Source organism: Rhinolophus sinicus, unplaced genomic scaffold, assembly GCF_036562045.2.
Source record: "Rhinolophus sinicus isolate RSC01 unplaced genomic scaffold, ASM3656204v1 Contig127, whole genome shotgun sequence".
Lineage (NCBI taxonomy): Eukaryota > Metazoa > Chordata > Mammalia > Chiroptera > Rhinolophidae > Rhinolophus > Rhinolophus sinicus.
Genome location: NW_027423926.1, coordinates 1592 through 16661, shown reverse-complemented (window position 1 = coordinate 16661; position 15070 = coordinate 1592). Strand labels below are relative to the sequence as shown.

The 15070-nt window shown below is 34.5% G+C and overlaps 1 protein-coding gene across 1 annotated transcript; it reads left to right on the top strand.

Annotated features, from left to right (window-relative positions):
- Positions 1–5050: 5050 nt before the first annotated feature.
- On the top strand, positions 5051–14676 carry LOC141567004 (lysine-specific demethylase 6A-like). Its single transcript, XM_074324393.1, has 6 exons — positions 5051–5142; positions 6931–7022; positions 8558–8684; positions 13506–13604; positions 13730–13949; positions 14482–14676. The coding sequence occupies exons 1-6, from the start codon at positions 5051–5053 to the stop codon at positions 14674–14676; spliced, it is 825 nt and encodes a 274-aa protein (XP_074180494.1).
- The last annotated feature ends 394 nt before the right edge of the window (positions 14677–15070 follow it).

The window sequence follows — 15070 nt, the reverse complement described above, 5'->3', positions numbered from 1 at the left end:
TCATCTGTAAATGGACACTTGGGTAATTTCTACTGTTTGTCAATTATGAATAATGCTTCTATAAACACTGGTTACAAGTATCTACTTAAGACTGAGTTTGCTTTGCTTTTGGGTATATATGAGGTAACAATTACGTTTGTGAACTTGCCCCCATACGCTTATAACAGCAGCACTGTACAAACAGCTTGGTAAGATTTCATAACCTTGATACATCAGTGTCTCACAGCTGTGTGTTCGTGTAGACATGTGGAGGTGTCTTGCTGAGTGGCATTCGTTGTTGTTGTTGCATTCATTGTTTGTGTGCCATTGCGAGAATGTCGGAGCTTGAATTAGAGCAACGAACAAACATTAAGTTTTTTGTTAAACCTTGCAAGAGTGGAAGTGCAATCAGGGACATGTTAGTCCAAGTTAATGGAGATAATGCCACGAAGAAAGCAGCAGTGTACAAATGGATAAAACGCTTTTTCTGAGGGAAGAGAACACATCACTGATGAACAGAGATCAGAGTGGCCAGTAATGAGCAGAACTGATGAAAACATTGCAAAAATTGATCGAATTGTGTGTCACAATTGTCAGCTAACTGTGAGAAGCATAGCAGACCAAGTGAACATCAATAGAGAAATAATTAGGTAAGTCTTAACTACAAATCTTCGCATGAGAAAGGAGTGTGCAAAAAATGGTCCCGAAGGAGCTCACCGATGAACAAAAGCAAAGGAGAGTCGAAGTTTGCCAAGATCTTTTGGAGAGGCAAGACAGTGTTTAGGCTGTGTTATCACTGGTGGTGAAATACAGATGTACCTGAAACAAAGCATCAAAGTGCACAATGGAAGTCAGCCAGTTCTCCATGACCAAAAAAGTTCCATCAGTTCAAATCAAAGGTAAAAATGATGTTGCTAAACCTTTTTTGATATCAGAGGGATTATTCATTATGAATTTGTACCAACTTGACAAACAGTTAAACAAGTTTACTATTTGGAAGTGCTGAAAAGGCTACATGAAAAAGTTAGACGAAAACAGCTTGAACTTTTCACCAACAATTCATGGCTCTTGCATCACGACAATGCACCAGCTCACACGGCACTGTCTGTGAGGGAGGTTTTAAGCCAATAAGCAAATAACTATTGGAACACCCTCCCTACTCACCTGATTGGACCCCAGTGACTTCTTCCTTTACCCCTTTACCCACAGGTAAAGGAAATATTGAAAGGAAGACATTTTGATGACATTCAGGACATGAAAGATTATACAACGATACCTCTGATGGCCATTCCAGAAAAAGAGTTCCAAAATTGCTTTGAAGGGTGGACTAGGCACTGCCATCAGTGTATAGCTTCCCAAGGGGAGTGCTTTCAAAGGTGACCATAGTGATATTCAGCAATGAGGCTTGTAGCACTTTGTCTAGGATGTGTTCCCGAACTTAATTGTCTGACCTCATATGAGTGAGCATGTCCCATTGAAGTAGCATTTTGGATTTCTTCAGATAAATACCCAGAATTCGGATTACTGGGTCCCTTTTTGTCTCTTGTTATCTTTGACTTAATGTCTATTTTATCTGGTATAAGTATTGCTACTTCAGTATTTTTGTTTGTTTTCATTTTCATGAAATACCATTTTTCAATCCCTTTCCTTTCACTTTGTGTGTGTCTTTCAGTCAGAAGTGAGTCTCTTGTAAGCATCATATATGTAAGTATGTCTTTCAGTCAGAAGTGAGCCTCTTGTAATTAGCACATATGCATTCAGCCACCCTATCTTTTGATTGGAACATTTAATCCATTTACATTGAAAGTAATTTTTGATAGGCATGTAGTTATTGCCATTTTATTTATATTTTTTATTTTATCTTAAGTCCCTCTAAGATTCCTTGTAATACTGGTTTGGTGGTGATGAACTCCTTTAGGTTTTTCTTTTCTGGGGCGCTTTAGCTGTCCTTCAATTCCAAAAGATAGCCTTGCTGGGTAGAGTAATCATAATGTATTTGGGTGTTGGCCTCTTTGGGTGCATCTTGTTTTAAACTCTTCGCTTCCTTGGCTCAGATTTCTATTTCCTTCACAAGGTTAGGGAAGTTTTCTGTCATTATTTCTTCAAATAGGTTTTCAATTCCTTACTTTCTGTCTTCTCCTTCTGGTATCCTAAAATGCAAACATTGGTACACTTCAGGTTGTCCCAGAGGCCCTTAAACTCTCCTTTTTTTTTTTTTTAATTCTTTCTCTTTTGCTGTTCTGATTTGGTGTTTTCTACTTCCTTATCTATTAAATCACTTATTCGATCCTCTGCTTCAGACAATTTACTGCTGATTCCCCATAATGTATTTATTTCCATTATTGCAATTTTTGTTTCCGACTGGTTCTTTTTTATGTTTTCTCTATATTTTTATGTTTTCTATCTCTTTGTTGAAGTTCTTTCTGAGATCATTGAACATGCTTACAATTTATTTTTGGAACCCTGCATCTGGTATATTTTTTCCAATTTGCTTAGTTCTTTTTCTGGAGCTTTGTTCTGTTCTTTCATTTGGGACATGTTTCTTTGTCTCCACATTTTGGCTGTCTCCCTGTCTTTCTTTCTGTGTATTAGGTAGAACTGCTATGCCTTCTGATCTTCATAGAGTGGCCTTATGTAGTAGATGTGCTGTGGGGTTCAGTGGTGCCGTCTTCCTGGTCATCTGAGCCATGCCCTCCAGGTGTGTCCCTTGTGTGGGTTGTGTGTGCCTTCCTCTTGTAGTTGAGTCTTGCTTGCTATTTGCCCATCAATTGTAGTTGAGTTTGGTTGCTATTTGCCCTTGGGCTCAGTGGTTATGAGGATTGGCCTTGACTAAATGGAAGAGTTGTGTTGCAGGGCTGACCCTACAGAGCAGTATCTGCCTCAGCTGGTCTCTGGTGTCTGCCCAATCTGCCCACTGGGCGTTTTATCCTGTGAAGCAGCTGGGTGATATTCCAGCTCATTTTGAAGCTGGCCACTGGGGTGCATCAGTCCCAGAACCACCTGGGAGAGGACTCTTTGCACATCAAGTCAAGCTTCATTCTCCATCCCACCTGGTGCTACCCAGCAGGAGGCACAAAGCAGTCCTCAAGTGGCTGCCACCCGTGCCATGCTTGGTAGTGCCCTGAGAGGCCAAGCTGTGAACCAAGGCCAGCTTTTGCTAGTGCTGGGCTAGGGCTGCTCGGCCAGAGGTACAGGACACACTTGTCTGGGTCCATGAATCTTTGAGAGTCCCTAGGAAAGTCTGCAGCATGACCCACGGCAGTTTTTATGAAAAAGTCACTGAAAGCAACTTGGGTGTACCTGAAAGTTGTGCGGGGCAAAGGTCTCAGAATCATCAGGGTTGGGTGAATGATTAGCCAGCTTGATGCAGACTCAAATAATGACAACTGCATCTGCACACTGGGAAGGGGGACGGTTGAACAAAGAATAGCTTTAGTCAGCATCTCCGTCCAGGGGAAAGCTGCACCTCCATCCTCTGTCCTGAAGCCACACAGCTCAGCTCCTCCCCGTACTCCCCTCTTGCCTCTCTAGCTGCTAACTCAGCGCTGGAGCTCAGAGTTACTGGTTCTGCTAGTAAGTTCCTAAGTGAGTCCTTTAAGAGGATTATCTGGGACTCCAGCCACCCTACTCACTCAGCCACAATCTCCCCTGGTTTTCACAACAGGTTATGAGGACTTCTCTTTCCCTGGCACTGGAATATTGGGCTGGGGAGCTTGGTGTGGGGCTGGGACCCCTTGTTCTTCTGGGGGCGAGGGACGGGGAGGGACCTCTGCATCCGAGATAGTCCTTCTCAATTTTTAATAGTTACATGAGTGTGGGGCCAGCCTCTTCTGCATCTCTGCCCCTTTTACCAGTCTCCAGGTGGCTTCTATCCTTAGTTGTAGGGTTCTTAACAATGTTTTAAGTGAACAGTGCAGTATTGTTGACTATACGTTTAGTGTTGACCAGGAGATCTCAGATCTAGGACTTATTTAACTTTCTAAACTGAAACTTTATCATTGTTGATTAGTAACTCCCCATTACCACCTTCTCCACTCTCCTGACAACCACCGTTTCACTCTTTGAGTCTGTGGGTTTGATGATATTCAGACCTTATTGTAATCATGCAGTATTTGTCTATTTGTACTGGTTTATGTCACTTAGCATAGTATCTTCATGTAAATAAAATCATAAATAATAAAATATTTAGGAATAAACTTAACCAAGGAGATGAAAGACTTGTATGCTGAAAAGTACAAAACAATGATGAAATAAGACATGAATAAATGGAAAAACACTGCGTTTATCATTGGAAGACTATATTATTAAATTGTTCATACTGTCCAAATTGGTCCTCATATTTCATGCAATTACTGTTCAAAATCCCAATGGCATATTTTTACAGATATAGAAAAACAATTTTACAATTCAAATGGAACTATAACAGACCACAAATAGCCAAATCAGTCTTGAGAAGATAAAGCTGGAGGTATTACATTTCCTGATTTTGAAATAGTGCAAAGCTACAGTAACATAAACAATATGGTCTCATTGTTAGCATTAAGGCAGGCGTACACACCAGTGGAACAGAATAGAGTGCCATAAATAAATCCAAGTATATTGGGTCAGCTGATGTTCGACAAGGGTGCCAAGAATACACAAAGAGGAGTTGATAGTGTCTTCAACAAATGGTGTTACTAGGAAAAATGAATATCCATACATAGAAAAGTGAAATTGAAACCCTGTCTTACAAAAACAAAAATTAACTCAAAAAGTATTAAAAGACTTGAAACTGTAAAACTCCTAGAAGAAAACTTCATGACATTTATCTTGGCACTATACATCAAAAGAGACAATCAGCAGTGTGATAAGGCATCTTTCAGAATGGAAGCATATACTTGCAAACCACTGATCTAATAAGAGGTTAACAAGCATGATTTATGAATGGGCTAAGGGTTTGAATATAAATTTCTCCAAAGAAGACATATAAATGACCAACAACAGATTTATGTAACAGTGCTTAGTGTCAGTAATAATCATCGGGGAAATGTAAATCAAAACCACAATGAGATAGCACTTCAAACCTATCAAAATGGCTATTACTAAAAAGGCAGTATGTGTTGGCGAGAGTGTGAACCTTGTACACTGTTGGGATGAAAAACGGCACAGCTGCTATGGAAAGCAGTATAAAGATTCCTCAATTAAAAATAGAACTATCATATGATCCAGTATCCCACTTCTGAGTATATATCCAAAAGAGTTGAAGTCAAGATATCAATGAGATGTTAGCTGCAGTTCTTTTCATAGTAACCAGGATATGGAAACAACCATTGACAGACAGGTGAATGGTTTAGAACTTGTGTTTTGTACAAGTTTTAAACATCCTTGGTAAATTTATTGTATTTTTTTCTTTTTAATGCGGTTATAAATGCAATTATTTTTCTTTTAGAATTCTGTGCTAGTGTATAGAAAATACACAACTGATTTTTTATTGTTAATTTTGTATCTTGCAATTACTGAATTGGTTGGCTGTGTATGTGTGTATGCTTGGGGAAGTGTTTATATTTTAGTGTATATTGGCATCTTTGTGGATGTGGAGTTGGTGTCCGTGTTTAAATTGTGACATGCTTGTGTATCTGTATATGTATATAAGAAAGAAATCAAAACCATGTTTTTCCTCTAATTTCCTTGTCACATTTGGTTAGAGTAAAAACTCAGTTTTTTTAGTTGTAGTTGATACATTTATTAGAATTAAGTATATCACTCTGTTTGTTTAATATAGATGTCATTTTCCTTCTTTGTTACTTAAAAAAGTATCTAAAGCCATTGTTGTTCCAGGTATATTTTAAAGACGATATGTTTTTTTCTCGTGTTAGTTTTTCCTGTTGTTTTGGAGGAGTTAAACATACCCCAGCAACAATAATATATTTTAGTCTTCTTAGTACTTTTTGAGGGAGACCTGTGGACAGTGGGCTCTTTTAGAAATTTGTACCTTAAATATGAAGTTGTTAGACCGCAACTATGGAAAATGTTATGTCTTTAAAAAATACTTATAAGTATTTTCAAGTCTGTTTCCTAGAACATAAACAATGTGTAGTTGATGCCTGAACAACATGGTTTTAACTCTGCAGGTCCTCTTATATGTGAAGTTTTCTTCCAGTAAATGCATACAGTAATGTAAATGTATTTTTCTTATGAGTTTCTTAACATTTACTTGTTTCTAGATTTATTGTATAAGCATGCACATATAATACATATAACATACCAAATATGTGTTAACCAACTATTTATATTATCAGTAAGGCTTCTAGTGAACAGTGGGCTATTAATAGTTAACTTTGTGGGGAGTCAGAAGTAATACAACATGGATTTTTGATTGTGTGAGGGGTCAACATCCCTAACCCTTACATTGTTCAAGGGTCAACTGTATTTTAAAATTAAAATCCTGTCTTTGTAAAGGATTTGTAAAGGATAGTAGCACTTGCTCTATTTGCTTAATTAGTTGTCCATATCTTCAAAGTCTTTCTAGGCTAATTATACATGGGATGATTGAATACTTCTACAGCTTTGTGAAAGTTAAGTAACATATGAGGTTGAAATCATTTTCTTTGTAACTTTTGGGATACAGCAGATTTTTTAAAATGTCATTTTTTTGACACATTGTTATTTTGAAGGCTAGTTGTATTAGTGATTAATTATTCTGAAACATGGCTGTCAAGGGTTAAAGAAATAGTCAGTTAATAAATTAGCACTTCCTACTTTCAGTTACTTTTTAAATAATAGAAATTTAAACTATTTTTATTATTTAAATCTTTATACACTAGCCAGCTCACAAATATGTTATTAGTGTTTATTCTACTTTATTACTTGAAGAATTAATTAGATCATGTCATTGGCTCCTTATTAAAATCTAGAGTATTTCTGTTTGAAGATTTATTACTTAATTTTCTATGACTATTTTCTACTCTTTAGAGGAAGTATCATTCTGCAAAAGAAGCCTATGAACAACTTTTACAGACAGAAAACCTACCTGCAAGTGAAAGCAACTGTTTTACAACAGTTAGGTACATAAAATTTACCTTTTATTTAATATTGCATTACTTTAAAAATTTGGGGGTGCATGGGAGCAATTTTAACACTTCTGCTTTAAAAGTCAGTTTTTCTTTAGAATTTTCTGCTTTAGGATTGTGACATACTATTTTGAGACTGCATGTAAAATAAATACTTTACTTTGTAAATGTATTCCTTGTCTTCTTTTGTCCGGAATTATACCAATTGTCTAGCACAGTCCATCTGAAATTTTATCTAAATTCAGTACTTCAATGGAGCTAGTTATTTTAAATTCTCCATATTATACCCTAGTACTTGACCTCTGGAGGCTTTTGAGTTCTTGCCTGTGCTTATCACTCCCTGAAGTTAATTGAATTAAAATTATTCACACAGCTAGTACGTGGCTCTTGAGCTTTCTTTCCTACATTTATTCATAATATGAATTAATGTAAATGTTTTACATAAAACTATAGAATATGCTATATTTTCTCCAACAGTTTATTATATTCCTATATTTCAGAGAAAATCTAGTATTCAAAAGTACTCTGTCATTTTCTGTAGAGAGTAGTAAGGATACTCCTCAGTAATTCAATTTGTTGATTAGTTATCGTATCTATGTTTGATATTTGGTTTGGTGTTTGTTTTTCCTTTAACTGTTTCTGTCTGGTCTTGGGCAAATAGTTCCTAAGTTTCAATCAAGTTTGTGATAATATGAATATTTTCACAGTGGCACTATTTTATTTATAATGTCAAATAAATTAAGCAATTAAGTACAGTTTTGCTTAAGTGATAATTTTGCAAACTTAATTTTTTTATACACTTCAATCCACTCACATGTCATACACTGCTTTTTATTTGTCTTAAATGTTTAACATATTTCATCATGATTCAGTCTTTTTGTTGTATCAGCAGCTGTAATTCTAAATGTTTTTATTAATCAAACACTCTGTACTGCTCTTAAATCTTTGAATCAGGTTTTTAATTTGGATTTCAATATAGCCTTGGTGGCATTTTGTTTGTTGTTATATTTTGCATGTTAATGAGCACAACCAGTGCCAGTAAGGTGTAAGAGTTTCTATAAGGTTGTTATTTTTTAATTGAAATTATTTATTTATTTTTATTATAGAAGCTTTTATTTATTCTTTAGAAATAAATGTTGGCTTGCTAGGTGGTTTTCAAAATACTTAAACCTTTAAAGGAATAGTAAGTGAATTGTCTTTCATTATTTGACTCATGAGTTGGATTTTTTCTCCCCTAAATTTATAAAAGGAGAAGTTATCATTTCTCATCTACTAAGTGTTAATGCAGTAAACCCAAATCACTTCAATTTCTCTTTTTAAGGGTCCTTGGTAGCTTTGATTGTATTTGTTTTGTGTGAAATAGACTTTCCTGTCCTATCTTTGGTTATTTTAAATTTGGGGAAAATTTGATTCAAGATAAATGAATAAATGTACTGAATGAGCATTTTAATTTATTTGTGTTCCTCATGGTATTTTAAAGCTAGAAGAAGAGTTGAATCATGGGTAAATGCTTATAATTTTAATTATAGGTTGGATGCATCATAATGGAGATCTCCTGGGAGACAAAGCCACCAAAGAAACTTACGCGATTCAGTATCTCCAGAAGTCATTGGAGGCAGATCCTAATTCTGGCCAGTCTTGGTATTTCCTTGGGAGGTAAGATCACATACTTGGGTTGTGCTGTCTAGAGTTGACTTAGAATATAGAATGTTAGATCATGTAACATTACCTGGTCAGTAACATTTTATTTAAAATACAATGTAGCAAAGATTCTTCAGAGGTAAAACTATCACTCTAAATGTGGTGCTTTTACTGAGAAATTACTTTGCTTTTGAGTTTTTGTTTTTACATCGTCTTCATGTGACTTGAATTACTGATAGTTTTTAGAGTCTTGAAAATTTTTAAGAATCTTATCAGCTAGTAATCACTACTATTGTTTTTCAATTCAGTGTTTGTATTGTGTCCCCTCTACGATTTCTATCCTTGTTAATGTATTTATTGTTATTAATAATTTTTCTTGTACCTCTTGATCACCATTAGTAGCCTCTGGAAAAGTTCATTTAAATACAAAGGGTGCCAAAAAAATGTATACCCATTTTAAGAAAGGAAAACTATTAAAATTGTAATACTCAATATACTTGGTTCACAATTAAGTTGGTGAACTTGTTGCAGTGATGTTGCTAACCTTTTTTGATATCAGACAGATTATTCATTCTGAATTTGTATCAATTGGACAAACAGTTAAACACATTTACTATTTGGAAATGCTGAAAAGGCTGCATGAAAAAGTTAGATGACCTGAACTTTTCGCCAGCAATTTATGGCACTTGCGTTGGGACCAATGCATCAGCTCACACAGCACTGTCTGTGAGGGAGTTTTTAGCCAGTGAACAAATAACTGTATTGGAACCCCTTCCCTGCTCACCTGATCTGACCCCCAGTGACTTCTTTCTTTACACGAAGAGAAAGGAAATATTGAAAGGAGGATATTTTGATGATACTCAGGACATCAGGGGTAATATGACAAGAGTTCTGATGGCCATTCCAGAAAAAGAGTTCCAAAATTGTTTTGAAGGGTGGACTAGGCACTGGTGTTGGTGCATAGCTTCCCAAGGGTATGTACTTCAAAGGTGACCGTAGTGATATTTAGTAATGAGGTATGTAGAACTTTCTCTAGGATGAGTTTGCAAACTTAATTGTCTGACCTCGTATACTGATAACAAAAGATTAATACAAGTCACATTTGACTTCTGCAATTACAAGAGATGCTCAAAGTGGTTACCATCAGCATCCAGACACTTCCAATTATGTCAAACTACTGCTTGAACGTTGACCAAAGTGTCCCCTTATATACATTTTTTTGGCAACTCCCTCCGCCCCCCCCCCCCCAGCCCATAGTTTAAGCTCTCAATTATCGTTTCACCTATAAATGAAAAGTTTGGATTCGATCTATCAGCAAGGTTGTAAACTTAATTTAATTGTACTATTTGTTTTAATTGTAAATTTTGCCCCATTCTTTTTTCACAGGGAATAGTTTGTTTTGTAGAAGGTCATTATGAAATCCAAGTAAAATTTAGTTCTTGTGTTAATTTTAGTTTTCATACAATGGATCATTTAAAATTTTTTTAAAGTATGTTTTAAAGGTATAATTCCATTTAAATTTTAATTATTTATTAATCATGTACAATAAGATTTAACTGTTAAGTGAGCTATGTTTGGTAGAATTTTCTTGTAGTCTTCAGGAAGGCTTATAAAAAGAGTAGTTTGAGTTTCTTTAATATAGAACATGAGGGTCCAAACTTAGACTTTCTTCTCCACTAAATGTCCTCAGGAAGCAGCTCAATCTTTTCTGTCTCTATTGCCTAGCAATGTGCCTTGAGCAAACAAGTTGTATAATAAACAGAGTTAAGTGAACTAAAAGTAGCATTTGGGTTTAGAGCAAACACTACTGTTAGCTTTGTACAATGTATATCTTAATATAGTGACTATAAAAGAGGCTTATTACTAGACAAGAGGAGGAGGTATCAACCTTGATCTCTAAGTTTTATATGTTAGCACTCCCATTACTATGGATTAAAAAATATGAATCGGTATTTTTTTCCTTTGGTTCAAGATTAAAAATTTGTAGCATCATATACATTGTATGTGTGTCTTTATTATAAGGGGTTTGTCTTGTTATTGTTTAATCACAGCTATAATCAAGATATAATCAAATGTGTTTAAAATTACCAGTTTAATGATATACTTTTTAATTTCTGTGAGAATAGCAGGGCTTTATTCCATAGAGGGCTTTATTAAGTTATCTGAATTTAAAACTGAGTTGTGCTTTACTTTTAACTTTTTTAGGTAAAATTTCTGAATGTATTTGAACACTTTTCTTGACTTCTAAAACAAGATACTTTGTTTTTTTTTAAGTTCAGGCTTACCATTTTAGACAGTAATTATCTTTAGTGTCAAATTTTGTTTCTACGATTTTAGTTCTCATATTGGCATCTGCTGCCTTATATATTGCTTCTAATTGGCTTTATTGTTAGAGAAAATCAAGTTTGTCAAAAATTATATTTTAAAACTTATTAAAGCTCTGAATGAGGATCACATTCATTGTCATTTTATGTCCCTAGTGTTTTGGAGACTTTTATTTGTTACTTCTCCATTCAAGGTTGTGTTGCATATTGATGTTGCTTGTTGATTGGGTTGTAGATATTAAGTGAGATGGGGATGTGGTAATAGTTAAACTAATCTAGTAATGACTCCAGCAGTCTCCCACAGTCTCCCACAGTCACAATACTATTTGAGTTGGGAGTGATCAGGCAGCAACTTTGTTCACCTTTCTCATTCTACAGATGGGGGTGGGAGTGAGTTCAGAGATGAGAAAAAGTGGTTTCCTCAAGGTCATATAGGTAATTAGTGTCCCAGAAAGAGCTATAACCCAAGTTTACCGAGTGCTGCTTCTATTACACGAGCCTACCTCAGAGGAACCTTGTAAGTTGTGTTAGAAGAAAAGCATCAGGTGATTGGACTCAGACATTAGTGCTTGGATATACTGACTTTCTATTTTGACTTTTTAAAATTTGAATATGAAAATACTGGCTTCAGGAAGTACTTCTTATTTCTCTAGAATTTAGGCAGATTTGTCTGATAATCTGATATTTGAGTTTGTTAAAAATTGTTTTTGTCACTATTCACATTGTCTCTATTGTCTGTCCCTGTTTGTATTAATGCTAACTCTATTTAATTCTCCCTCTGACACATAGATTGTACCCACTTTCTGAAATGTCTGTCTCTATGTCTTTTACTGGCATTTCTCCCAACCCACAAATTAGCCATTATTTTCTCTTACTTCTACCCCTCTCCTGTGTGCATCTTGTGTGCTCTTAAACTGGTCTCTCAAAGTGGCTGAATTCCAAATTCAAATTTCTGACTCTTAAGATGTCAAATTCAGTTTCGGTGTCCTTTTACTTATACTGAATATTACAGTAGTCCTCACCATACATCTAAATCAGCATCATTTTAAAACGTCTGCTCATAGTCTCTCTTACTCTAGCTACTTTATGTTTCTTTTGACAAAAATTTACTTTTTTATACTGAACAGGTTTCAAAATTATAATATCTCATTAAATATCTTAAGAAAATCTTCAAGTCTTTATCCATCATTTTGGGTTGTTTTTTTTTCCATACCATTTTCGTCACTTCCACTATAATCTCCTAGTTGAAGTGTATATGGCAGCCTTGTTGTTTGATATTTATTTTCATTTCAGTCTCTAATTTTTCATTTCACACATTGTTAGAAGATTAATGTTTCTATAAAGAGCTTTTGTCCTGCCTCTGCCTTTTTGGAAAGAAAGCACAAGTAGGTCACAACTGGATTTAATATTTTCCATATGTAGATAATAATTTTTGCTTGTACTCTTCAAAGCCTATAAAATGCCTTCTATCATCTTTTCTGCTTTACTCTATGGTTCTCAGCCATTTGGGTTATACGAATTACCAAAATTTCAATCAGTAATTGTAGTTCCCAACTTAGAGTGGCTGTACAATTAAAGATAATATTTTTTTTTTTTTTTTTGCTATTTTATGCCATCTAGTGCCATATGAAGTAAAATTAGACAAATAATTTCATGGATGTAACAATTCCTACATCTTAAGAAAACAAATGTTAAAAATAAAGACAACTACTTAAGACAGGAGACTTTTCCCATTAGCTAACATAATAGAACAACCATCCTCTTATTCATTATATGTGTATAATTTTTGTATTTTTGTTTGTTTAGTTAGTTGTTCATGTTAAAGTCAACATATACTGGCCTTCATTTAATACGCTTTTGAACACTTTTAAAAAAAATAAGATTAAAATGTTGTAAATTGTTTACAAATACGTATTAAATAGAAATTTAAAATATGCTGTATACAATTTTAATAGTCACTTGCTGTTAATTGTCTCAGATTTGTATTTTTCATGAATTAAGGAATGTTTGTTCTGAGTGTTATGAGTTCAGAAATGAAAATCCAGATATACTGCTGAAAGAAATTATTAATATTATATAATAGTTTTCTCTTTGTTTTGTAGCTCTATATTCTTGTCATGTAGGAATCTGGAGTACAAACTACACATAAATAGAGCTCTGTGTGTTTAACCGTGAATATTACTGCATTGGACAAATTGTGCTATAATGGTTTCAGTAAACTTTATCAATATGATATGTTAGCACTTACGAAAGAAAGTTCATTTAACAACACATTATAACATGGAGTGTGTGTGTATGCAGTATGCATAGATATCTCTGTATGTTAGCATGTTAGTGTTTTTCCTTTCCATTACATCATACATTTTGGCAAATAAATATAGTTAATTTAAGTATTAATGGAAAACTCTCTCTGTGTATCTATGTATATAGATATATGTATATAGATATATATGTATATAGCTACTTGTCTATATCTGTTTATGTATATATTTCCTTCCTGTCCCCACTGCAGGTGCTATTCAAGTATTGGGAAAGTTCAGGATGCTTTCATATCTTACAGGCAATCTATTGATAAATCTGAAGCAAGTGCAGACACATGGTGTTCAATAGGGTAAGGCTTGTGTATATAAGATTAATAGTATTTTAATTGATATACAAGTTCATTGAAGCACATATAGTGTATATTAATATTATACCGAGTCATTTTTAGACACTATTTTTTATTTCTCTTTCCAGTGTGCTGTATCAGCAGCAAAATCAGCCTATGGATGCTTTACAAGCCTATATTTGTGCTGTACAATTGGACCACGGGCATGCAGCAGCCTGGGTCGACCTAGGCACTCTCTATGAATCCTGCAGTCAACCTCAGGATGCCATTAAATGCTATTTAAATGCAACTAGAAGCAAAAATTGTAGTAACACCTCTACACTTACAGGGAGAATCAAGTTTTTACAGGTGAAAATGTTAAGTAGCATATTTTACAAGACACAATTTCTATATGATAACCGGCATGAGGAGGGTGGCTAGAAAGTTTTTGTTTGTTTGTTTTGATGTCAATAATTTGTTCCCATAATTTTTAATATTTTGTTATATTATTTTACTTTTCATTTTAATTGAGATATGCAGTATTTAAAATATTCTTTTGCACGTATGCTTTTTAATGCACATTAATTTGCATGATTTTTCTGTATGCTATCTACGTTTTTAAGTTATAGCATTTAGAGAAAAGAACACATTGATTTTCACTCTTGCTTGAAATTTCCTGAGGCGCTATCTGTAAGAATTCTGAAAAACACCTTAGCTCTGTTCTGATTCGCACAAGTGTATTCTAGTTGCCCTCTTTATACTTAGCATATATCTGAAACCCCACATTTAAAATTTTTTTTCTTTAAAAAATAAGTACCTGTAACATTCAGGAAGATTTAGTGGACTTGCTCTTACTCAAGTAGGCCTGTGTTAAATTTGCTTTTTACATAATTTTTCCTAGGCTCAGTTGTGTAACCTTCCACAAGGTAGTCTACAGAATAAAAATAAATTACTTCCTAGTATTGAGGAGGCATGGAGCCTACCAATACCCGCAGAGCTTACCTCCAGGCAGGGTGCCATGAACACAGCACAGCAGGTGAGAAGTTGGGTTATATTCTGTAGATGCCCAGCTTTAAGGGTTCTTTGGAATCTGTAGTCATCAAGTTTATATTACTAAGTGCAGGATTGACTTTTTAAACATATATAAATCTTTCAAATTTAATTACAAAGGTTTTACATCAGAATAAGACTTCCTCTGATATGGGAAGAAATGTAGCCAGTTTAAAATCTTTACATAGTCTCATGATTTTGAAAGGAATTTCTTAAGGAACTGTAGTAGTTTGTTTAACTTAAAAAACAAGTTTTCCAAAAGAAGGTACACATTTATCCCTTGATGATTCATTTGATTTTATTTTTAATAATTGTAATGTGTGATCACACAGCTTTGAAAAATATACAGCATATAAAGTTTTATAATTTGAAGGAATGAATTAAGAATATCTCGACCCATATTTTTGTCTTCTGTAATCCTTAGGCCTATAAAGCTCATC